Source organism: Balaenoptera musculus, chromosome 13, assembly GCF_009873245.2.
Source record: "Balaenoptera musculus isolate JJ_BM4_2016_0621 chromosome 13, mBalMus1.pri.v3, whole genome shotgun sequence".
Classification (NCBI taxonomy): domain Eukaryota; kingdom Metazoa; phylum Chordata; class Mammalia; order Artiodactyla; family Balaenopteridae; genus Balaenoptera; species Balaenoptera musculus.
In genome coordinates this window covers 26881643-26908725 of record NC_045797.1, presented here as the reverse complement: position 1 = coordinate 26908725, position 27083 = coordinate 26881643, and the positions used below count along the sequence as shown (strand labels likewise).

Sequence of the window (27083 nt, the reverse complement as noted above, 5' to 3'; positions counted from 1 at the left end):
CCAAAAATACAGTACCCATCAAGGCTCTCCTTCAGATTTGATGAAGGGGTCAAAAATTTTACAGACAAGCAAAAGCTAAAATAGTTCAGCAACCACACCAGCTTTAATAGAAATGCTAAAGGGACTTCTCTAAGTAAAAAAAGGAAAGGCCACAACTAGAAACATGAAAATTATGAAAGGAAAAAACTCATTAGTAAAGGCAAATATACAGTAAATGTAGGAAATGATCCATGCATAAAGCTAGTAGGAAGGTTAAAAGACAGAAGTAGTAAAATCACCTATATCCACAATAATCAGCTAAGGGATACCCCAAACAATTAGATGTAAAATGTGAAGTCAAAAACAATAATCGAGAGGAGAGGAGAATACAAATGCAGGGTTGTTAAAATGTTTTTGAAATTAAGAGATCAGCAACTTAAAACAATCATATATAGACATAGATATTTAGATATATATAAACTTTATGGTAATCACAAACCAAAAATCTATAATAGATACACACACAAAAGAGAAAGGAATCCAAACATAAAACTAAGATAGTCATCAAATCACAGTAGAAGAGAAAAAAAGAAGAAACAAAAAGAACTACAAAAACAACGCAAAAAACAATAAACAAAATAGCAGTAAGAAAGTACATATCAATAATTACTTTAAATGTAAATGGACTAAATGCTCCTATCAAAAGACATAGAGTGGCTGAAAGAATATAAAACAAGACCTGTATATAATGCTGCTTACAAGACACTCACCTCAGATCTAAAGATGCAGACTGAAAGTAAGGGATGGAAAAAGGTAATCCATGCAAATGGAAATCAAAAGAAAGCTGGGGTAATTTTTCACAGAACTAGAACAAATAATTTTAAAATTTGTATGGAAACGCAAAAGACCCTGAATAGCCAAAATAATCTTGAGAAAGAAGAGAGCTCGAGGAGCTTCTGGACATCAGACTATACTACAAAACTATAATAGTAAAAACAGTATGGTACTGGCACAAAAACAGACACATAGATCAATGGAACAGAATTGAGAGCCCAGAAATAAACCCATGCACTTATGGTCAATTAATCTATGACAAATGAGGCAATAATATACAATTGGAAAAAGACAGTTTCTTCAATAAGTGATGCTGGGAACATTGGACAACTACATGTAAGAAAATTATATTAGGGTTAAAGACCTAAATACAAGGCTTGAAACCATAAAACTCCTAGAAGAAAACATAGGCAGAACACTCATTGACATAAATCATAGCAATATTGTTTTGGATCTGTCTCCTAAGGCAAAGGAAATAAAAGCAAAAATAAACAAAAGGGACCTAATTGAACTTAAAAGCTTTTGTACTGCAAAGGGAACCATGGACAAAATGAAAAGACAACCTACTGAATGGGAGAAAATAGTTACAAATGATATAACCAATAAGGGTTTAATATCCAAAATATATAAAGAGTTCATACAGCTCAATATCAAGAAACAACCCAATTAAAAATGGACAGAAGACCTGATTAGACATATTTCCAAAGAAGACATATAGATGGCTAACAGGCACATGAAAACATGCTTAATATCACTAATCATCAGAGAAATGCAAATCAAAACCACACTGAGATATCACCTCACACTTGTCAGAATGGCTATCTTCAAAAAGTCTACAGATAACAAATGTTGGTGAGGATGTGAAGAAACCTACACTGTTGGTGGGAATGTAAATTGGTGCAGTCACTATGGAAATCAGAAAGGAGGTTCCTCAAAAAACTAAAAATAGAATTAGCCATATGACCCAGCAAATCCATTCCTGGATGTATATACAAAAAACAAAAACACTAATTCAAAAAGATACATGCATCCCAATGTTCATAGTAGCATAATTGACAATAGCCAGGACATGGAAGCAACCTAAGTGTCCATCACCAGAGGAATGACTAAAGAAGATGTGGTATATAAATATTAATACAATGAACTATTACTCAGCCATAAAAAGGAATGAAATTTTGCCACTTGCAACAACATGGATGGACTTGGAAGGTACTTAGTGAAATAAGTCAGACAGAGAAAGACAAAATACTGTATGTTATCACTTATATGTGGAATCTAAAAAATAAAACAAACTAGTGAATATAACAAAAGAGAAACAGATTCATCGATATAGTGACAAACTAGTGCTTACCAGTGGTGAGAGGCAAGGGTGGAGGGGCAAGATAAGAGTATGGGATTAAGAGGTACAAACTACTATGTATAAAATAAATAAGCTACAAGGATATATTGTACATAATAGGGGGTATAGTCAATATTTTATAATAACTATAAATGGAGTATAACCTCTAAAATTGTGAATCACTATGTTGCACTGAAACATATAATTTTATAAATCAACTATGCCTCAGTTTTTAAAAAGACTTAATAAAAACACAAAAAAATCAATGCACGTGTCTCATCTATCACATCATGTGGGAACCAAGCTGTCCTTTCAGTCACAGTCTATTGCAGTCACTCCTGATTCTTTCCCTGGCTCAGATTTGGCATATCCCTGATCCCTGATCCCTGATCTCTTCTCCCAAGGCAGATATTAATTCTGAGAGCTATCAGATTCGAGAGCCAAAAAAACTCATGAAGCTATACAAAATAAGATTATACTAGGTCCTATTGACCAGTTCTCTAAAATAATTATTCTGGCAAAATATTAAAATGCATATTTATCTCCAATTAACTGCAAGAATAGGTAAAACTTCTCCAAGAATGTGTCAAGATGGAAGAAATATATTTATTTTCATATTTTCTAGTGATTAAATTTCATTCATTTGACCTACATTCATTTAGAATTTTTGATAACTTGGACATAAGATTGAGCACTTGCAACTTCCATGTGAAAGGGGTTTATATGAGCAAGATTTACTTACCCTTTGATCACAGTGGAGGATTTTTATTTTTTTGGAGGTTGTTGAGGAGTATCTGAGGGGAATAGAAGGCTGAAAATCTGGAGACCCTGGACGCCAGGTCAGATTAAATGTTCTTATGGTTTTTTATTATATTATATAATATATATGTGTGTGTATGATATTTGCATATGTGATAAAATATTCATAATGTAAAATTTATCATTTTACATTCACAATGTTATGCAACTGACATCACTATCCATTTCAAGAACTTTTTATCATCCCAGATTCTGTACCTATTAAACAGTAACTCTCAACCCCATATCCCAGCTCCTGGTAACCACTGTTCTATTTTCTGTCTCTATGAATTTTCCTGTTCTAAATATTTCATGTAAGTGGAGTCATACAATATTTGCCATTTTGTGTCTGGCTTATTCACTTAGCATAATGTTTGCAAGTTTAATCCAATTGTAGCATGTATCAGAACTTCATTCTTTCTTTTTAACATCTTTATTGAAGTATAATTGCTTTAAAATGCTGTGTTAGTTTCTGCTTTATAACAAAGTGAATCAGTTATACATATACATATGTTCCCATATCTCTTCATTCTTGCATCTCCCTCCCTCCCACCCTCCCTATCGCACCCCTCTAGGTGGTCACACAGCACCGAGCTGATCTCCCTGTGCTATGCGGTTGCTTCCCACTAGCTACCTATTTTACGTTTGGTAGTGTATATATGTCCATGCCACTCTCTCACTTTGTCACAGCTTACCCTGCCCCCTCCCCATACCCTCAAGTCCATTCCCTACTAGGTCTGTGTCTTTATTCCCGTCTTGCCACTAGGTTCTTCATGACCTTTTTTTTTCCCCCTTACATTGCATATATATGTGTTAGCATAAGGTATTTGTTTTTCTCTTTCTGACTTACTTCACTCTGTATGACAGACTCTAACTCCATCGACCTCACTACAAATAACTCAATTTCATTTCTTTTTATGGCTGAGTAATATTCCATTGTATATATGTGCCACATCTTCTTTATCCATTCATCCGATGATGGACACATAGGTTGCTTCCATGTCCTGGCTATTGTAAATAGAGCTGCAATGAACATTTTGGTACATGACTCTTTTTTTTTTTTTTTTTTTAATCTTTATTTATTTATTTATTTATTTATTTTTGGCTGTGCTGGGTCTTTGGTTCGTGCGAGGGCTTTCTCCAGTTGCGGCAAGCGGGGGCCACTCTTTCATCGCGGTGCGGGGACCACTCTTCATCGCGGTGCGCGGGCCTCTCACCATCGCGGCCCCTCCCGTTGCGGGGCACAGGCTCCAGACGCGCAGGCTCAGCAGCTGTGGCCCACGGGCCCAGCCACTCTGCGGCATGTGGGATCTTCCCAGACCAGGGCCCGAACCCGTGTCCCCTGCATTAGCAGGCAGACTCCCAACGACTGCGCCACCAGGGAAGCCCCATGACTCTTTTTGAATTATGGTTTTCTCAGGGTAAATGCCCAGTAGTGGGATTGCTGGGTCATATGGTAGTTCTATTTTTAGTTTTTTAAGTAACCTCCATACTGTTCTCCAGAGTGGCTGTATCAATTTACATTCCCACCAACAGTGCAAGAGGGTTCCCTTTTCTCCACATCCTCTCCAGCATTTATTGTTTGTAGATTTTTTGATGATGGCCATTCTGACCGGTGTGAGATGATATCTCATTCTAGTTTTGATTTGCATTTCTCTAATGATTAATGATGTTGAGCATTCTTTCATGTGTTTGTTGACAATCTGTATACCTTCTTTGGAGAAATGTCTGTTTAGGTCTTCTGCCCATTTTTGGATTGGGTTGTTTGTTTTTTTCTTATTGAGCTGCATGAGCTGCTTGTAAATCTTGGAGATTAATCCTTTCTCAGTTGCTTCATTGGCAAATATTTTCTCCCATTCTGAGGGTTGTCTTTTGGTCTTGTTTATGGTTTCTTTTGCTGTGCAAATGCTTTTAAGTTTCATTAGGTCCCATTTGTTTATTTTTGTTTTTATTTCCATTTCTGTAGGACATGGGTCAAAAAAGATCTTGCTGTGATTTATGTCATAGATTTCTGCCTATGTTTTCCTCTAAGAGTTTGATAGTGTCTGGCCTGACATTTACGTCTTTAATCCATTTTGAGTTCATTTTTGTGTATGGTGTTAGGGAGTGTTCTATTTACATACTTTTACATGTACCTGTCCAGTTTTCCCAGCACCACTTATTGAAGAGGCTGTCTTTTATCCACTGTATATGCTTGCCTCTTTTATCAAAGATAAGCTGACCATATGTGCGTGGGTTTATCTCTGGGCTTTTTATCCTGTTCCATTGATCTATATTTCCGTTTTTGTGCCAGTACCATATTGTCTTGATTACTGTAGCTTTGTAGTATAGTCTGAAGTCAAGGAGCCTGATTCCTCCAGCTCCATCTGTTGTTCTCAAGATTGCTTTGGCTATTCTTGGTCTTTTTTGTTTCCATACAAATTGTGAAATTTTTTGTTCTAGTTCTGTGAAAAATGCCAGTGGTAGTTTGATAGGGATTGCATTGAATCTGTAGATTGCTTTGGGTAGTAGAGTCATTTTCACCATGTTGATTCTTCCAATCCAAGAACATGGTATATCTCTCCATCTATTTGTATCATCTTTACTCTCTTTCATCAGTGTCTTATAATTTTCTGCATACAGGTCTTTTGTCTCCTTAGGTAGGTTTATACCTAGATATTTTATTCTTTTTCTTGCAATGGTAAATGGGAGTGTTTTCTTAATTTCACTTTCAGATTTTTCATCATTAGTGGAGAGGAATGCAGGAGATTTCTGTGCATTGATTTTGTATCCTGCTACTTTACCAAATTCATTGATTAGCTCTAGTAGTTTTCTGGTAGCATCTTTAGGATTCTCTATGTATAGTATCATGTCATCTGCAAACTGACAGCTTTACTTCTTCTTTTCCGATTTGGATTCCTTTTATTTCTTGTTCTTCTCTGATTGCTGTGGCTAACACTTCCAAAACTATGTTGAATAATAGTGGTGAGAGTGGGCAACCTTGTCTTGTTCCTGTTCTTAGTGGAAATGGTTTCAGTTTTTCACCATTGAGAACAATATTGGCTGTGGGTTTGTCATATATGGCCTTTATTATGTTGACAAAAGTTCCCTCTATGCCTACTTTCTACAGGGTTTTTATCATAAATGGATGTTGAATTTTTTCAAAAGCTTTTTCTGCATCTATTGAGATGATCATATGGTTTTTCTCCTTCAATTTGTTAATATGGTGTATCACGTTGATTGATTTGCATACATTGAAGAATCCTTGCATTCCTGGAATAAACCCCACTTGATCATGGTGTATGATTCTTTTAATGTGTTGTTGGATTCTGTTTGCTAGTATTTTGTTGAGGATTTTTGCATCTATGTTCATCAGTGATATTGGCCTGTAGTTTTCTTTCTTTGTGACATCTTTGTCTGGTTTTGGTATCAGGGTGCTGGTGGCCTCGTAGAATGAGTTGGGGAGTGTTCCTCCCTCTGCTATATTTTGGAAGAGTTTGAGAAGGATAGGTGTTAGCTCTTCTCTAAATGTTTGAGAGAATTCGCTTTTGAAGCCATCTGGTCCTGGGCTTTTGTTTGTTGGAAGATTTTTAATCACAGTTTCAATTTCAGTGCTTGTGATTGGTCTGTTCATATTTTCTATTTCTTCCAGGTTCAGTCTCAGAAGGTTGTGCATTTCCAAGAATTTGTCCATTTCTTCCAGGTTGTCCATTTTATTTGCGTAGAGTTGCTTATAATAATCTCTCATGATCATTTGTATTTCTGCAGTGTCCGTTGTTAATTCTCCTTTTTCATTTATAATTCTATTGATTTGAGGCTTCTCCCTTTTTTTCTTGATAAGTCTGGCTAATGGTTTATCAATTTTGTTTATCTTCTCAAAGAAAGTTCTTTTAGTTTTATTGATCTTTGCTATCATTTCCTTCATTTCTTTTTCATTTATTTCTCATCTGATCTTTATGATTTCTTTCCTTCTGCTAACTTTGGGGCTTTTTTGTTCTTCTTTCTCTAATTGCTTTAGGTGCAAGGTTAGGTTGTTTATTTGAGATGTTTCCTGTTTCTTAAGGTAGGATTGTATTGCTATAGACTTCCCTCTTAGAACTGCTTTTGCTGCATCCCATAGGTTTTGGGTCGTCGTGTCCCCATTGCCATTTGCTTCTAGGTATTTTTTGATTTCCCCTTTGATTTCTTCAGTGATCACTTCGTTATTAAGTAGTGTATTGGGTAGTCTCCATGTGTTTGTATTTTTTACAGATCTTTTCCTGTAATTGATATCTAGTCTCATAGCGTTGTGGTCGGAAAAGGTACTTGATAAGATTTCAGCTTTCTTAAATTTACCAAGGCTTGATTTGTGACCCAAGATATGATCTATCCTGGAGAAGGTTCCATGAGCACTTGAGAAAATTGTGTATTCTGTTGTTTTTGGGTGGAATGTCCTATAAATATCAATTAAGTCCATCTTGTTTAATGTATCATTTAAAGCTTGTGTTTCCTTATTTATTTTCATTTTGGATGATCTGTCCATTGGTGAAAGTGGGGTGTTAAAGTCCCCTACTATGATTGTGTTACTGTCAATTTCCCCTTTATGGCTGTTAGTATTTGCCTTATGTATTGAGGTGCTCCTACGTTGGGTGCATAAATATTTACAATTGTTATATCTTCTCCTTGGATCGATCCCTTGATCATTATGTAGTGTCCTTCTTTGTCTCTTGTAATAGTCTTTATTTTAAAGTCTATTTTGTCTGATACGAGAATTGCTACTTCAGCTTTCTTTTCATTTCCATTTGCATGGAAAATCTTTTTCCATCCCCTCACTTTCAGTCTGTATGTGTTCCTAGGTCTGAAGTGGGTCTCTTGTAGACAGCATATATATGGGTCTTGTTTTTGTATCCATTCAGCCAGTCTGTGCCTTTTGGTGGGAGCATTTAATCCATTTACATTTAAGGTAATTATCAATATGTATGTTCCTACTCCCATTTTCTTAAATGTTTTGGGTTTGTTATTGTAGGTGTTTCCCTTCTCTTGTGTTTCTTTCCTAGAGAAGTTCCTTTAGCATTTGTTGTAAAGCTGGCTTGGTGATGCTGAACTCTCTCAGCTTTTGCTTGTCTGTAAAGGTTTTAATTTCTCCATCAAATCTGAATGAGATCCTTGCTGGGTAGAGTAATCTTGGTTGTAGGTTTTTCTCCTTCATCACTTTAAATATGTCCTGCCACTCCCTTCTGGCTTGCAGGGTTTCTGCTGAAAGATCAGCTGTTAACCTTATGGCAATTCCCTTGTGTGTTATTTGTTGTTTTTCCCTTGCTGCTTTTAATATGTTTTCTTTATATTTAATTTTTGATAGTTTGATTAATGTGTGTCTTGGCATGTTTCTCCTAGGATTTATCCTGTATGGGACTCTCTGTGTCATAGAAATGACTTTTAACTATTTCCTTTCCCATATTAGGGAAGTTTTCAACTATAATCTCTTCAAATACCTTCTCAGTCCCTTTCTTTTTCTCTTCTTCTTCTGGGACCCCTATCAGTCAAATGTTGGTGCATTTAATGTTGTCCCAGAGGTCTCTGAGACTGTCCTCAGTTCTTTTCATTCTTTTTTCTTTATTCTGTTCTGCAGTAGTTATTTCCACTATTTTATCTTCCAGGTCACTTATCCGTTCTTCTGCCTCAGTTATTCTGCTATTGATCCCATCTAGAGTATTTTAAATTTCATTTATTGTGTTGTTCATCATTGCTTGTTTCCTCTTTCATTCTTCTAGGTCCTTGTTAAATGTTTCTTGCATTTTGTCTATTCTATTTCCAAGATTTTGGATCATGTTTACTATCATTATTCTGAATTCTTTTTCAGGTAGACTGCCTATTTCATCTTCATTTGTTAGGTCTGGTGTGTTTTTACCTTGCTCCTTCATCTGCTGTGTGTTTTTCTGTCTTCTCATTTTGCTTATCTTACTGTGTTTGGGGTCTCTTTTTCACAGGCTGCAGGTTCGTAGTTCCCGTTGTTTTTGGTGTCTGTCCCCAGTGGCTAAGGTTGGTTCAGTGGGTTATGTAGGCTTCCTGGTGGAGGGGACTAGTGCCTGTGTTCTGGTGGATGAGCCTGGATCTTGTCTTTCTGGTGGGCAGGTCCACGTCTGGTGGTGTGTTTGGGGGTGTCTGTGGCCTTATTATGATTTTAGGCAGCCTCTCTGCTAATGGATGGGGCTGTGTTCCTGTCTTGCTAGTTGTTTGGCATAGGGTGTCCAGCACTGTAGTTTGCTGGTCGTTGAGTGAAGCTGCGTCTTGGTGTTGAGATGGAGATCTCTGGGAGATTTTCGCTGTTTGGTATTACGTGGAGCTTGGAGGTCTCTCGTGGACCAGTGTCCTGAAGTTGGCTCTCCCACCTCAGAGGCACAGCCCTGTTGCCTGGCTGGAGCACCAAGAGCCTTTCATCCACATGGCTCAGAATAAAAGGGAGAAAAATAGAAAGAAAGAAAGAGGATAACGTAAAACAAAAATAAAATAAAATACAGTTTTTAAAATAAAAGATAAAAAATAATTATTAAGAAAAAAAATTATTTTTAAGTAAAAAAAACAAACAAACAAATGGACAGACAGAACCCTAGGACAAATGGTGAGAGCAAAGCTATACAGACAAAATCTCACACAGAAGCGTACACATACACACTCACAAAAAGAGGAAAAGGGGAAAAAATAATATATCTTGCTCCCAAAGTCCACTTCCTCATTTTGGGATAATTCATTGTCTATTCAGGTATTCCACAGACGCAAGTACATCAAGTTGATTGTGGAGCTTTGATCCGCTGCTTCTGAGGCTGCTGGCAGAAATTTCCTTTCTCTTCTTTGTTTGCACAGCTCCCGAGGTTCAGCTTTGGATTTGGCCCCGGCTCTGCGTGTAGGTCGCCTGAGGGCGTCTGTTCTTCCACTCAGACAGGACGGGGTTAAAGGAGCAGCTCATTCGGGGGCTCTGGCTCACTCAGGCCGGGGGTGCGAGTGGTATGGAATGCGGGGAGGGCCTGTGGCGGCAGTGGCAGGCGTAACATTGCACCAGCCTGAGGCGTGCCATGTGTTCTCCAGGGGAAGTTGTCCCTGGATCACGGGACCCTGGCAGTGGCCAGCTGCACAGGCTCCCTGGAGGGTCGGTGTGGATAGCGACCTGTGCTTGCACACAGGCTTCTTGGTGGCAGCAGCAGCAGCCTTAGCATCTCATGCTCATCTCTGTGGTCCACGCTGATAGCCGCGTCTCAGGCCCATCTCTGGAGTTCCTTTAAGCAGCGCTCTTAATCCCCTCTCCTCGCGCACCAGGAAACAAAGCGGCAAGAAAAAGTCTCTTGCCTCTTCTGCAGGTCCAGACCTTTTCCCGGATTCTCTCTCAGCTAGCTGTGGTGCAGTAACCCCTTCAGGCTGTGTTCACACCACCAACCCCAGTCCTCTCCGTGGGATCCGACCGAAGCCCAAGCCTCAGCTCCCAGCCCTCGCCCTTCCCGGCGGGGGAGCAGACAAGCCTCTCAGGCTGGTGAGTGCAGGTCGGCACCGCTCCTCTGTGCGGGAGTCTCTCCACTTTGCCCTCTGCACCCCTGTTGCTGCGCTCTCCTCCATGGCTCTGAAGCTTCCCCGCTCCGCCACCTGCAGTCTCCGCCTGCAAAGGGGCTTCCTAGTGTGTGGAAACCTTTCCTCCTTCACAGCTCCCTCCCAGAGGTGCAGGTCCCATCCCTATTCTTTTGTCTCTGTTTTTTCTTTTTTCTTTTGCCCTACCCAGGTACATTGGGAGTTTCTTCCCTTTTGGGAGGTCTGAGGTCTTCTGCCAGTGTTCAGTAGGTGTTCTACAGGAGCAGTTCCACATGTAGATGTATTTCTGATATATCTGTGGGGAGGAAGGTGATCTCTACGTCTTACTCTTCCGCCATCTTCTCCTCTCTCCCCTCAGAACTTCATTCTTTTTTAAGGCTAAGTAATATTCTATTTTATGTATATACCACATTTTGATTATCCATTCATCTAATGAGGGGCATTTGGGTTGTTTCCACCCTTTGGTTATTGTGAATAATGCTGCTATGAACATTGGTGTACAAGTATTTGTTTGAGTCCCTGCATTCAATTCTGGGTATGTATCTAGAAGTGGAATTGCTGGGGCATATTCCTGTCATTCTTAATTATCCCTGTTAGAGCATGGACCTGTCTATAACTCATTTTAGTTGAAATTAAGTCCATACTTTTTCTTTCTCACAAATGAATAACTTTTCCTTCTTAAAAAAAAAAAAAAGGCTGATAATTTATGTTTACTGATTTAGCTTAGCATTTTCCTAATGGTCTGATCTGTGAATTTCTAAAGAGTACTTTGTGGGGTTTTTGTTGTTGTTGTTGTTGTTGTTTTTAACATCTTTATTGGAGTATAATTGCTTTACAATGGTGTGTTAGTTTCTGCTTTATAACATAGTGAATCAGCTATACATATACATATATCCCCATATCTCCTCCCTCTTGCATCTCCCTCCCACCCTCCCTATCCCACCCCTCTAGGTAGTCACAAAGCACTGAGCTGATCTCCCTGGAGCACTTTGTTTTAAAGTATAGATTTCATTTTTTTATTCAGGTATAGTGAGGCCAACAGATCAGGACATGATTTCCATTGAAAAGATAGTTTATTACTCATAGTTCCCAAGAGGAAGGCGCACACCACCCCACAGAGGGTCACAGGCAGAGAGCATGGAGAAACTGTAGGAAAGTCTTTTACTATGTTTTTGAGGGAAGCAGCCAGTGAGGCAGGGTAAACAGGCCTGGCATTTTCTTGTTTGAATCATTTCAGTGGGCTCCAGTGTAGGGGCTGCCCATAGATGTCTGAGGTGGCCCTGGGGTGATTAGGGCAGGAGGATAGTATCCTGCACTGTAAAAGCCCCCAAAAAGCAGATAGACGGCAGGTAGGGGCCTTGGGTTGTTTAGTTTGCATATGAAGTCACACTAGCAGTAGTTATCTCTAGGAGTTAGCTAGCTCTGGACAGGCAGTCCCTCCTACATCATCAGCAAGACCCAAGATGTCAAAGCATCAGATACAGAAACTAGAAAATATCATTAATACATACTTTAGTGATATCATTAAATCTCAAACAACAATATAGTAGTTCCAAGAGGCTTGTAGGCCTTGGATCTGAAAAGGTGATTCTCAATGTTAGCCATATTCCAGAATGGCTTGGGGAATTTTCTAAACTGGTTTCCTGCTCCCACACTCATTACCAATTACATGAGTATCTCTGGACACTGATCATTTAAAAATCTCCCCCGATTTTTCTCATGTGATTCTGAGCTTGAGAACCACTGGTCTAAGTGTTTCTCAAAGTCTGAACCAGAACCAGTAGCAGCATCACCTGGGAACTTGTTATAAATGCAGATTCTCAGACTTACCTCAGACATGCTAAGTTGGAAACTGGGTGGGGCCCAGAGTGGGGCCCAGCCCTCCATATTTGTACAAGCCCTCTAGGTGATTCTGAGGCTGGTTTAAGTTTGAGAACCACTGGTCCAAGGTAAGGAGCATCTGTGACTTGACTGCAGTATTCTCCCATCACATCCCTGACTCCAAAAAGATGCTCAGTGCTCTGAGGCAAAGACCCCACAAAGCTCAGTTAACATGTTTTTATCACCAAGTAAGTATTGGTCTTCAAAAGGGAGGGCTGTTCTTACAGATAGAAGAAGTAGGTGCAACCTGCAGGTTCCCAGGATCTCCCTGACACCACAGTCTCCAAACATTTTGATTTCAAGCAGTATCTATACAGCAAACAGGAAGAGGGACTGAGATCAGGTAGGAAACCAGTATGCAGTCACTGCTGTGGTGACTAGAGAACTGAGGCTCCCAAGAAATCTTCCAGAGGAGACAAAGTGAACATTGAAAGTCCAGTAAGACTGGAACAGCCTGTCTGCACGGAACAACCTGTCTGTACATAACAGCTTGCACTAAACACCCTGCTTTGCTGAATCTGTGGCTTGTTACTTTAAGAACTCTTCAAGTTTCTTCAAGTTGCAAATGTTAGCATTCAGAGGAGGCAGAATAAGTGGTAAAGCTGGGGGCTTTGCAAAGAAGTGCATGAAAACAAACTATTGATAAAGGAGAAATTGAGGGAGTAAGTGGGTTTTCCTTTTTGGAAAAAAATATTGCGGAATATAAGCATAAATAGTGGAAGAAAATATCACTGGGTGACTAGAGCTAATCAATGAATTTGGTAAAGTTGCAGGATACAAAATTAATGCACAGAAATCTCTTGCATTCCTATACACTAATAATGAAAGATCAGAAAGAGAAATTAAGGAAATAATCCCATTCACCATTGCAACAAAAAGAATAAAATACCTAGGAATAAACTTACCTCAGGAGGTAAAAGACCTGTACTCAGAAAACTATAAGACACTGATGAAAGAAATCAAAGATGACACAAACAGATGGAGAGATATACCATGTTCTTGGATTGGAAGAATCAAAATTGTGAAAATGACTATACTGCCCATAGCAATCTACAGATTCAATGCAATCCCTATCGAGTTACCAGTGGCATTTTTTTACAGAACTAGAACAAAAAAATCTTAATATTTGTATGGAGACACAAAGACCCTGAATAGCCAAAGCAGTCTTGAGGGAAAAAAAAACAGAGCTGGAGGAGTCAGACTCCCTGACTTCAGACTATACTACAAAGCTACAGTAATCAAGAAAATATGGTACTGGCAAAAAAACAGAAATATAGATCAATATAACAGGATTAGAAAGACCAGAGACAAACCCACACACATATGGTAAACTAATCTATGACCAAGGAGGCAAGGATATACAATGGAGAAAAGATAGTCTCTTCAATAAGTGGTGTTGGGAAAACTGGACAGCTACATGTAAAAGAATGAAAATAGAACCCTCCCTAACACCATACAGAAAAATAAACTCAAAATCGATTAGAGACCTAAATGTAAGACCAGACACTATAAAAATCTTAGAGGAAAACATAGGCAGAACACTCTTTGACATAACTCACAGCAAGATCTTTTTTGATCCACCTCCTAGAGTAATGGAAATAAAAACAAAAATAAACAAATGGGACCTAATGAAACTTAAAAGCTTTTGCACATCCAAGGAAACTACAAACAAGATGAAAAGACAACCCTCAGAATGGGAGAAAATATTTGCAAATGAATCAATGTACAAAGGATTAATCTCCAAATATATAAACAGCTCATGCAGCTCAATATTAAAAAAAAACAAATAACCCAATCAAAAAATGGGCAGAAGACCTAAATAGACATTTCTCCACAGAAGACATACAGATGGCCAAGAAGCACATGAAAAGATGCTCAACATCACTAATTATTAGAGAAATGCAAATCAAAACCACAATGAGGTATCACCTCACACCAGTTAGAATGGGCATCATCCGAAAATCTACAAACAACAAATGCTGAAGAGGGTGTGGAGAAAAGGGAACCGTCTTGCACTATTGGTGGGAATATAAATTGATACAGCCACTATGGAGAACAGTATGGAGGTTCCTTTAAAAAATAAAAATAAAATTACCATGTGACCCAGCAATCCCACTACTAGGCATATACCTAGAGAAAACAATAATTCAAAAAGACACATGCACCCTGATGTTCATTGCAGCACTATTTACAGTAGCCAGGTCATGGAAGCAACCTAAATGCCCATTGACAGATGAATGGATAAAGAAGATGTGGTACATATATACAATGGAATGTTACTCAGCCATTAAAAGGAATGAAATTGAGTCATTTGTAGAGACGTGGATGGATCTAGAGACTGTCATACAGAGTGAAGTAAGTCAGAAAGAGAAAAACAAATATCGTATATTAACATATATATGTGGAGCCCAGAAAAATGGTACAGATGAACCGGTTTGCAGGGCAGAAATAGAGACACAGTGTAGAGAACAAACATATGGACACCAAGGGGGGAAAGTGGTGGTGGTGATGGTGGTGGTTGGATGAATTGGGAGATTGGGATTGACATATATACACTAATATGTATAACATAGATAACTAATAAGAACCTGCTGTATAAAAAAATAAATTTAATTTAATTTAAAAATTAAAAAATATATATCAGTGGCTGACTTTTCTCCATTGGCAAGAAGCTGATTCTGTGGTCACAGTCCTGTGTTCTAATCTCAGCTCCTCATTTTACCAGCTGTGAATTTAGGAAAGTTAATTAAATTCTAAGCTTTGGTTTCCTTATCTACAAAATGGGATTATGATAGTATCTACCTAATCATTTGTTTTGAGGATTAAAGAAGATAATGCCAGTAAAGTGCATGGCACTGTGCTATTCACCCAATAAAATCTAACTTCCAGTTCAGCTATTAATACTATCATTAATGTTATTATGAACACAGTGACCTAGAATAAACCCCTCAAAATATTAGCTCTTCTCATTATTATTATTATCAGGAATGCTGAGGCTTTGCATTAAACTCACATCAGGGGGAAAGGCCTATAACTAGCCAGACATGCCAAGGACCATCTGAGAAAAAATATTCTTTCTCAAAATTCAAATAACTTATTAAAATGTCCAACTTACAAAGAGCTTCATCTTAAACAGAATAGGATAAGTTGTGATGTTGTAAGAAACCTCAAAATCTGTGGTTTAACACTGCAAAGGTTTGTTTCTTTCTCATATTCCAATCAGACTCAAATCATTTGGTATCTATCCTCCAAGTGGTAACTCAGAGACCCAGACAGCTTCCATCTGGAGATATATATTTAAGGACCAGGCCTAGAAGTAGCTTAAACTTTGTGGCTCTCACCTACTGATCCTAATTCTAGGACAAGTCTTATCTCTCTCCAAGATAATTATACTTATATCCGTGAAGCCATTTGTTATTTAGGATAGACTGTCTCATTAACCATGACGATGGTTCTCATCTGAATGTACTAGTTGGTCTATGTCTCTGCACCAAAACTGACCCTAAGTTTAAGTCTGACAAGTATGTATTGAGCAGTAAAATCACCACCTTTATTCTAGAGAATATACTTCCATTAATGCAGCCTAAGATTTCATTTTCCTTTTGGAGGGAGAGGTAAGCAATATTGAACTTAACATCAACTAAAATTGCCGTAGGTATACAACAGATTCAGTTCCCTCTGATCAGTGTTTTTTCTTCTCTTTTCATTCTGAATAGGAATCTCCATTACAGAAAAAGTCCACAAAAAAAACATAAGTTGAAGAGATTTGCTTTCTCTACTTTATCCATTATCACGCATCCATCCAATGCAGGTGGCTAGCCTTATCATCAAAGCTTATTAATAGCAAATGCTGAGAAATGTAACTGTCAAGGCTTGACCAACACTATTATTTCTTGAACTGACCCCTCCCATCCACCTTGTTGCAGGTACCACATCTGTGTGACTGTGTTGATCTACTTCCTCCCCCTGCTGGTGATAGGTTATGCGTACACTGCAGTGGGCATCACACTGTGGGCCAGCGAGATCCCTGGGGACTCCTCTGACCGTTACCACGAGCAAGTCTCTGCCAAGCGCAAGGTGAGCAAAGGACAGGCAGCACTTAACCCACCCTGGCATAGGTGACAGACCGCAAGCTTATGAGTCCCAGAGCCTCAGGAGACCCAGAGGCAGCAGGCACAAAACATCCCTGGGTCCTGGGAACAATAGAAGGGAGTAGAGGAAAGGGGAGGGGAGGGGAGGGATGGGGTCTTTCTTCAATGTTTTCATAACCTAGGCCTGCCTCTACAGGCATAAGCCACCTCACTCTCGCCTTAAGGCTAATTGAAAACTGTCGAGTCATTAAAACACAAACACACATATTTAACTACAAAAGCATGAAGAGTTATTCAGTTCTCTTTTATTATTAAAATTTGACAAAATAGTACATATACTTGGTTCAAACATCAAAAAATACTAAAAGAAACAAAATGATGGTGATGGAGAACAGACTAGGAGTTGCCAGGACTAGTACTGGGGGAAGAGTCTGCCTACAAAGGGATAGCATGAGTGAGTTTCTTTGTGATGATGGAGCAGCTATATATCCTGATTGCTGTGGGTTTTTCACTTATCTCTGCATATGATAAAATTTCATAGAACTATACACAAAAAAATGCATGTAAAAAGTGGCAAAATCCAAATGCAGTCTGTTAATAGTACTGCACTATCATCAGTTTCCTGATTTTGATCATGTGGCATAGTTATGTAAGATGATATCATTGGGAGAAGCTGTGTGATGGGTACCTGGAAACTCTCTGACCTATTTTTACAACTTCTTGGGAGTCTTAAATTATTTGAAAATTAAAAGTCAAAAAATATATTGAGTCTTACCATGAAAGGGCTTCCTCCTTTCTAGGTCCTCCATCTACACAGTTCCCAAATGTATGCGCACACACACACACACACAAACACGTACACACACACTATGATAACCACAGTTGTTGTTAATCCTTTCAGATATTGTAATGCATTTATAAGCCAAATAAATATATATTCTTTTCTTTCTTACACAAATAGTAAATACACGCTGTTCTTCCCCTCATTTTTAAATTTAACAATATCCACAAAATCTTCAAAAATCAATATAGAAAGAGATTTCTCATTCTTTTTTTTTCTCTTTTGGTACTTCTTTGCATAGTGTTTCATTGTGTGGATGCTAGATAGCTTTTCTTTTTTACTGAAATACAGTTGACTTACAATAGTATGTTAATTTCAGGTGTATTACATAATGATTTGACATTTGCATCCACTAGCACCACAATAATTCTAGTAACCATCTGTCCCCATACAAAGTTATTAAAATATTACTGACCATATTCCTTATGCTGCTTATTACATCCCCATGACTTATTTAAGGTTTGTACCCCTTAATTCCCTTCACCCATTCCACCCACCTGCCCATCCCCCTTCTTTCTGGCAACCACCCTTTTATTCTCTACATCTTTATGAGTCTGCTTTTGTTTTGTTTGTTTCTTTGTTTTGTTTTTTAGATTCCACATATAAGTGAGATCATGTGATATTTGACTTTCTCTTAGGATAATACCCTCTATATTCATCCATGTTGTCCCAAATGACAAGATTTCATTTTTTAGTGTCTGGGTAATATTCCATTGTATGTGTGTGTGGATGTGTGTGTGTGTATATATATATATAAAATATATTTTTATATCCATTCCTCTATCAATGGACACTTAGGTTGCTTCCATATCTTGGCTATTGTAAATAATGCTCCTATAAACATCAGGGTGCATGTATCTTTTCAAAGTGTTTTTGTTTCCTTTGGATAAATACCCAGAGGTGTAGTTGCTGGATCATATGGTAGTTCTATTTTCAATTTGTTGAGGAATCTCCACACTGTTTTCCAGAGTGGCTGCACCAATTTACATTTCCACCAACAGTTTACAAAGGTTCATTTTTCTCCACATCCTTGCCAATGCTTGTTATCTGCTGTCTTTGTGATATAGCCATTCTGACACGTGTGAAGTGATATCTCATTGCGGTTTTGGTTTGATGAGTGATGTTGGGCATCTTTACATGTGCCTTTTGGCCATCTGCATGCCGTATTTGGAAAAACATCTCTTCAGGTCCCTGCCATTTTTTAATGCAGTTGTTTGGTTTTTTTGATGTTGAGTTATATGAGTTCTTTGTATATTTTAGATATTAATCCCCTATCAGATATATTATTTGCAAATATTCAGTAAGCTACCTTTTTGTTTTGTTTATAGTTTCCTTCACTGTGCAAAAGCTTTTCACTTTGATGTAGTCCTATTTGTTAATTTTTGCTCTTGTTTCCCTTGCCTGAGGAGACAAATTAAAAAAAAATGCTAAGAGCAGTGTCAAAAAGGGTGCTTCCTATGTTTTCTTCTAGAAGTTTTGTGGTTTCAGGTCTTCCATTTAGGTTTTTATTCCAGTTTGAATTTATTTTTATATATGATGTGAGAATGTAATCCAGTTTTATTTTTTTGCATATAGCAGTCAACTTTTCCCAACATGGTTTGTTGAAGAGGCTTTATTTTCCCCACTGTAATTCTTGCCTCCTTTGTCATAGATTAATTGACCATATGGGTGTGGGTTTATTTCTGGGATCTCTATTCTGTTCTTTTGAGCTCTGTGTCTGTTTTTTGCCAGTACCATACTGTTTTGATTACTGTAGCTTTTAGTATGTTTTTGAAATCAAGAGCATAATGCCTCCAGCTTTGTTCTTCTTTCTCAAGATTGTCATGGTTATTTGGGGTCTTTCGTGTTTCTGTATAAGTTTTAGAATTATTTGTTGTAGGTCTGTGAAATTGCCTTTGGTATTTTGATAGATTGCATTGAATCTGTAGGTTGCCTTTGGTAGTATGGTAATCTTAACATTATTAATTCTTCCAATCTGTGAGCATGCTATATCTTGGTTTTTTGCTTGTGTCCCCTTCAATTTATTTTATCATTGTCTTATAGTTTTCCAAGTACAAGTTGTCTACCTCCTCGGTTAGGTTTATTCTTAGGTATTTTATTCTTTTTGATGCAATTGTAAATGGGACTGTTTTCTTAATTTCTCCTTCTGATATTTCATTGTTAGTATATAGAAATGCAACAGATTTCTGTATACTAGTTTTATATCCTGAAACTTTATTGAATTTGTTTATTAGTTCTAATGGTTTTTTGGTGGCTTCTTTAGGATATTCAATGTATAGTATCCTGTCATCTGCAAACAGTGACAGTTTGACGTCTTCCTTTCTAATTTGGATATCTGTTATTTCTTTTTCTTGTCTGATTGCTTTGACTAGAACTCCCAATACTACATTGAATAAAAGGGGTGAGAGTGGGCAACCTTTTCTTGTTTCTGATCTTAGGGGAAATGCTTTTACCTTTTCACCACTGAGTATGATGTTAGCTATGGGTTTGTCACATATGGCCTTTATATGTTGAGGTATGTTCCCTCTATACCCACTTTGTTGAGAGTTTTTATCATAAAAAAATACTGACTTTTGTCAAAAGTTTTTTCTGCATCTATGAAAATGATCATATGATTTTTTCTTCTTCAGTTTGTTAGTGTGATGTAACACATTAACTAATTTGCTGATGTTGAAACATCCTTGCATCCCAGGCATAAATTCCACTCAATCATGGTGTATGATCCTTTTAATGTATTGTTGAATTCTGTTTGCTAATATTTTGTTGAGGATTTTTGCATCCATGTTCATCAGTTATATTGGTCTGTAATGTACTTATTGCCATTTTGTTAATTGTTTTCTGGTTGTTTTTATAGTTCTTTATTCTTCTCTCTTTTTTGCTCTCTTCCCCTGTGGTTTAATGTCTGCCTTTAATGTTATGTTTGGATTCCTTTCTCTTTTTTCATGTGTATCTATTAGAGATTTTTCTGGTTTGTGGTTACCATGAGGTTTATATATAGCAAACTATATATACATACACATGTGATTTTTTTTTTTTATGGCTGCATTGGGTCTTTGTTGCTGCATGCAGACTTTCTCTAGTTGCGGGTTGTGGGGGCTACTCTTTGCTGTGGTGTGAGGGCTTCTCACTGTGGTGGCTTCTCTTGTTGTGGAGCATGGGCTCTAGGTGCGCAGGCTTCAGTAGTTGTGGCATGTGAACTCAGTAGTTGTGGCTCACAGGCTCTAGAGTGCAGGCTCAGTAGTTGTGGCACATGGGCTCTGTGGCATGTGGGATCTTCCCAGACCAGGGCTCAAACCTGTGTCCCCCACATTGGCAGGCAGATTCCTAACCACTGCACCACAGGGAAGTCCCACATGTGATTATTTTTAAGTTGCTGACCACTTAAGTCTGAACACATTCTAACCACCCTTCATTTTTATTTGCCCCCCCCCACATTTAATGTTTTTGACATCATATTTTACATCTTTTTGTTTTGTGTATCCCTTAACTACTTATTGTGGATATAGATGATTTTACTACTTTTGTCTTTAATCTTCCTACTAGCTTTATAAGTGGTTGATCTACTATCTTTATTGTATGTTTGCTTTAACCAATGAGATTTTTCCTCTCATAATTTTCATATTTCTGGTTGTGGTCTTTTCTTTTCCCCTTAGAGAAGTCCCTTTAACATTTCTTGTTAAGCCAGTTAAATGGTGCTGAATTCTTTTAGCTGTTGCTTGTCTTAAAATTTTTATCTCTCCTTCAAATCTGAATGATAGCCTTGCCAGATAGAGTATTCTTTGTTGCATGTTTTATCCTTTCATCACTTTGAATATATGGTGCCACTCCCTTCTGGCCTGCAAAATTTCTACTGAAAAGTCAGCTGACAGTCTTATGGGAGTTCATGTATGTCACTATTTGTTTCCTCTTGCTGCTCTTAATATTCTCTCTTTATCTTTAATATAATGTGTATTGGTGTGGACTGCTTTGGGTTCATCTTGTTTGGGACTCTTTGTGCTTCTTGGACATGGATGTCTGTTTCCTTTCCCAGATTGGGGAACTTTTCAGCTATTATTCCTTCAAATAAGTTCTTTGATGCTTTCTCTCTCTCTTATCCTTCTTGGACCCCTATGATGCAAATATTTGTACACTTTGGTTGTCCCAGAAGTCTCTTAAACTACACACATTTTTTGTTAATTATTTTCTTTTTTAATTTTTTGTTCAGCTTGGGTGTCTTCCAGTTTGCTGATCCACTCCTCTGTATCACCTAATCCACTGTTGATTCCTTCTAGTGAATTTTTTATTTCAGTTATTGTATTCTTCAGCTCTGTTTGGTTCCTTATATTTTCTAATTTTATTTAAATTCTCATTGTGTTTATCCATTCTTCTCTCAAGTTCATTGAGCATATTTATTATCATTACTTTGAAATCTTTTTCAAGTAGATTGCTTAACTCCACCTCATTTAGTTCTTTTTCTGAGGTTTTGTCTTGTGCCTTTGTTGAGAACATATTCCTCTGTCTCCAAAAATTGTGTGTATTTATGTCTCTGTGCTTATTTCTATGCATTAGGTAAGTTGCTTACATGTTCTGATCTTGGAGAAGTGGTCTTGTGTTGGAGCTGTCCTGTGGGGCCCAGCAGCACACTCTCCTCTGATCAACAGAGCTATATGCTCTAGGGGTGCCCCCTATGTGTGCTGTGTGGGCCCTTCTGTTGTGGTGGGACTGACTACTGTGGGCATGCTGGTAGGTGAGGTTGGCCCCCAGCCCAGTTCACTGCCGACCCTGCCTTGTGACTGCTGGCCCACTGGTGTACAGGGCCAGGTCCTGGGGCAGCTGGCTGTGGGTCTATGAGGGCCCTGGGGCTGGTACCAGCCCACTGGTGGATGGGTAACCTCCCAGAACTAATAGGCTAGAAGAAGAACTCCAAAATGGCATTTGCCAAAACCAGTGTCCTCATGGTAGAATGAGCTCCCCAAAATGGCTGCCACTGGTGTTTTTGTCCACAAGGATGGTCCCAATTGCTTCCTTCCTCTCCAGGAGACTCTTCAAGGTCAGCAAGTGGGTCTGGCTCAGGCTCCTCTCAAATCACTGCCTCTGTGCTGGGACTCAGAGCATGTGAGATTTTTTTGTGCACTCTTAAGAGAAGAATCTCTGTTTCCTACAGCTCTCTAGCCCTCCTGTGTGCAAGCCCTGCTGGCCTTCAAAACAAGAGATTCTGAGGGTTTGTCTTCCTGGTGCAGGACCCCCTAGCTGGGGAACCTGATGTGGGGCTCAGACCTCTTGCTCCTTGGGGAGGACCTCTGAAATTGTGATCATCCTTGCATTTGTGGGTGACTTCCCCAGGGGTATGGGTCTTGACTATACTGCATCTCTGCCCCTCCCATCCATCTCATTGTGATTCCTTATTTATATCTTTAGTTCAAGAAAATCTTTTCTGCTAGTCTTCAGGTCGTTCTCATTGATAGTTTTTCTGTAACTAGTTGGTGTGCCCATGGGAGGAGGTGAGCTCAGTGTCTTCCTACTCCACTATCTTGGCCACACCTCTCCTCGGTCATTTTTTCTCTGAAGGTTTCTTGGGAATAAAAAGGAATGGGTTAAGCAATCCCACTACTGGGCATATACCCAGAGAAAACCGTAATTCAAAAAGACACATGCACCTCAATGTTCATTGCAGCACTATTTACAATAGCCACGTCATGGAAGCAACCTAAATGCCCATCTACAGACGAATGGATAAAGAAGTTGTGGTACATATATACAATGGAATATTACTCAGCCATAAAAAGGAATGAAATTGAGTCATTTGTTGAGACGTGGATGGATCTAGAGACTGTCATAGAGAGTGAAGTAAGTCAGAAAAAGAAAAACAAATATCGTATATTAACGCATGTATGTGGAACCTAGAAAAATGGTACAGATGAACTGGTTTGCAGGGCAGAAGTTGAGACACAGATGTAGAGAACAAACATATGGACACCAAGGGGGGAAAATGGCGGTGGGGTAGGGATGGTGGTGTGCTGAATTGGGCGATTGGGATTGACATGTATACACTGATGTGTATAAAATTGATGACTGATTAAAAAAAAAAGGAATGGGTTATATCACCCAGTATTCATAAAACCATTTTATGAATATCCCCTTTAAACATCTGACACTCCCTTGCTGCAGCTGTCCAAATCCCACCCCTTCTCTTTCCCTCCCCCGAGTCTTCAAACCTAGAAGCCTGCTCTGGTTCATGGCCCCTTTCCCTCTGCTGCTTCCTCCTCATTCCTGGGTCTTTTCCTCCTGAACACCCATACCCCTTTGCTCATTAATCTGGTCTCCCTTGGCTTCTCCAGTCATTGCCCAGAAGTATGGTATAACACAGTTCTCAAACATGAGTGCACATCAGAATAATCAGAAGGGCTTGTCAAAGTCTGAATTCTGGGTCCCACACTCAAAGTTTCTGATTCAATTAGTCTGGAATGGGGTCCAAGGATTTGCATTTCTGACAAGTTCTGTTATGGTTATGTTGCTGGTCCTGGGGCCACCCTCTGAGAATCACTGACATAACCAAAGTCCTTTGGTACCACATATAAATGGTCCTTCCTCCACCTTGAAAGGTGTTATTATAATTACTTTACACCCCACATCACACTGTACACAGTCAGGGGGCAGGATAAGACAGAAAATAACCATGAGAAAGGGAGGATGTGCTGGTGGTCTCACCTGTCTCACCCTCTTGCCAGGTGGTTAAGATGATGATTGTTGTTGTATGCACCTTTGCCATCTGCTGGCTGCCTTTCCACATCTTCTTCCTCCTGCCTTACATCAACCCTGATCTCTACCTGGAGAAGTTTATTCAGCAGGTTTACCTGGCCATCATGTGGCTGGCCATGAGCTCTACAATGTACAACCCCATCATCTACTGCTGCCTCAATGACAGGTAAGAACCCCATCCCCCATACTCTCTCCAGGACAAGAAACTAATCATCACACTGTTCAATCCGCTGACTGAACCATGTGATGATTAGTTCTCTGTAGTCTTTACCACTCCCTCTTGTCTCACAGCTGGCTTTCCTCATTTAGGTTGGCTACTTGGGGACTACACAGACAAATGGTCTTCTTGTCACCATGCAGGAATATGAGCTCTGAGGAGACTTTTTTTTCTTTTCCAAGATGAACCAGAAATCCATGTTTTTATGTGAAATCTTCTAACTTTTAAACACTCGTTACTAAGTCAGTAGTAGAGGGTGGGATGCAGGGACAGATAAAAAACCCTCTGTGATTAATACATATAAAGCAGGTTGCAAGCTGGATCAAGTTCATGAATTGCTCAATCTGCTCTATGGATTCCATGCACAGAGGGCTGTCCATGCAGACAGAGAGAAAGAGAATCAGAGAGAGAGAGAGTCAGAGAGTGAATGAGTCAGAGAGTAATAGTGAGAGAGAGACTGAGAGAGAACAAGAGAGAAAGAGAGAACTTGATGCCACTAGAATAATTATCCACCACATGGCATCTTTTCCCTTCTCTGGTCTCTAATTTTCTTCTTCCTATCCCATCATAAAATCTGGGCAGCTTTGTCCAGTTTCTTCCAGCACTTCCAGCAGGACAGGGTAAGCAAAAAGAAGTCAGAGCCTCAGAGACCTGATTCTGCCTTTACTTGGCCACAGGGGCCAGAAGAGCCTTCCCTGAAGTGGAAGCCAACCTCAGACAAGTAAGAGAAGGTAGAGCCATCTAGAATGGTATTCAGCAATAGGGAATTCACCACTATGTGCAGAGTCCCCAAGAGGGAGCTGGTATGCCATGGTGGCAGCTCACTCATTTGGAGCACCACCACAGCCTCTGTGAAAAAGGAGGCAGGAGAAGGAGGGGGAGGGAAAAAAGGTGTGTCACATTTATAGCCAACAGTTATCAGCCTATAACGTGCCTTCTCTGAATGAGACACTCAGGTGCTATGAATTTGGGGACAGGTATTCCATGGGACTTGTCCAAATGGTCTTGTTTGTCTAACTCATGGATTTATCTTTCTTCTAGGAGCCTCACAACATACGTAAACATTTCTAAGTTTAATCTCCCAAAAGCTAATTCTGAAGGGATATGACTGGCAGAAAATCAGTGGGCTACTTGAAGGAAAGGACTGAGTCTTGACACAGTATTGTGCATATAGTAAACACTTGGTGAATGTTTTTACTGATGTTGAACTGACCCAAAATCAGCTGACCCTGAACCAGTGGAGGCAGCATATTTCAACAGCCACCCTAAGTACAGACATGCATTTGACATGAACTTGGGTTCTAGTCCTGGATTTGACCTTGATCACTAACCTTTGAATCTTTTTGCCCTTAGCATCTTCAGCTGTCAATTAATTTTAAAAAATAATAACACAGTGTCTCATTTGGGTTTGTCCACATATTAAAGAGCTACCGCAATGGTGGGAACACCCTCTGAAAGCAGGTCATACTCAAGGATTACCTCTCCTTCCACTCTCTCTTCAGGTTTCGTCTGGGCTTCAAGCATGCCTTTCGGTGCTGCCCTTTCATCAGTGCTGGTGACTATGAGGGGCTCGAAATGAAATCCACTAGGTACCTCCAGACGCAGGGCAGTGTGTATAAAGTCAGCCGCCTGGAGACCACTGTCTCCACAGTGGTGGGGACCCATGAGGAAGACCTGGAAGAAGGCCCTAAGGCCATGCCTTCATCCCTGGACAAGACCTCCAATGACTCCTCTCGCAGCGACTCTAAGACCATGATGGAGAACTTCAGCTTCTACTCCAACATGCTCTCCTAGACTACAGGGCCTTCAGTAGGCACAGTCACCTTTGTCTTTGTCTTGCTTCATTTCATGCATGGATAAATCCTCAATATAGAGACCATAAGAAACACTCTTGGGGCTTGTGAAAGGGTCAGAATAGTTTAGGAAAAACATTCCATTCTGGAGTCAAAAACCTGCATTCTTCTATGTCTTTGCCACCCATATGCTGTGTGACCCAAAACAAATCATCGAACTTCTCTGAGCCTGTACAATGGGAAGGTTAGACTCGATTTTCTCTACAATCCATTCCAAGATTCTAGAATTAACTTTAATTGTATGTTGGCACTCATTTCAGGGTAATTCCTGCAATGCAGCAACAGGTCCAACTGATCTGTTTGCCTAGAGCTGCTGTCTTATTTCAATAAAGGTGTTCTCAGTCTTGCTTAGGTTATTTTCCTTTAGCTGGTGGCTCATACTCCATCAGCCTCTGCTTGATAAGGTGAACAAAAGGAGGAACCACATAAAATCTGAATGAACGATGTAACACTCTCTTCTAAGGACCCATGAAAAGAAGGCATACTTCTGCCCCTTTTTGGCATCTCAATATCTCAGTGCATTATGGGATTGAGAGCCTCAAGTTTATCTGCATTATGTCCCCAGTGACTGTCCTGAGCAATCAATGCAGATAGAATATGGCCACTGATACTAGCTAATGTCTGTTATGAACCAAGACTCAGGAGAACTGTGCAATACTTAATCTATCTGATCCTCTCTTTCCTTATTTGTAAAACTATGAGCTGAACTACATCATCTAGGGGTCCTTTTGAATTTTAACATTCATTGGTTCAATGATTGTGTCAGTCTTTTTTTTGTTCAACCAAAAATTTGTAGTCTCAGGAAGAATAGAAGCAGTAAGTCCAGCAAATTAACACCTGGCTGCTAGAGATGTAGCAACTGCTAAGACCATGTATCAGTATCCACATATGACTTTCTCTGATTTATCCTAAAACTGTGAGCACTTTGCTTCTCCTGAAGATTTTGGCCTTTGACGGAGCAGAGGACTTCGTGTCAAAT

The 27083-nt window shown here is 39.3% G+C and overlaps 1 protein-coding gene across 1 annotated transcript in view; it reads left to right on the top strand.

Moving 5' to 3' along the window:
* TACR1 (tachykinin receptor 1) overlaps nucleotides 1-26045 on the top strand; it is a 123395-nt gene extending 97350 nt beyond the window's left edge. Inside the window, exons 3-5 of the mRNA XM_036873811.1 lie at nucleotides 16291-16441; nucleotides 24004-24200; nucleotides 25754-26045. Coding sequence (XP_036729706.1) covers nucleotides 16291-16441; nucleotides 24004-24200; nucleotides 25754-26045 — 640 coding nt within the window. The remainder of the gene's footprint in view (nucleotides 1-16290; nucleotides 16442-24003; nucleotides 24201-25753) is intronic.
* The last annotated feature ends 1038 nt before the right edge of the window (nucleotides 26046-27083 follow it).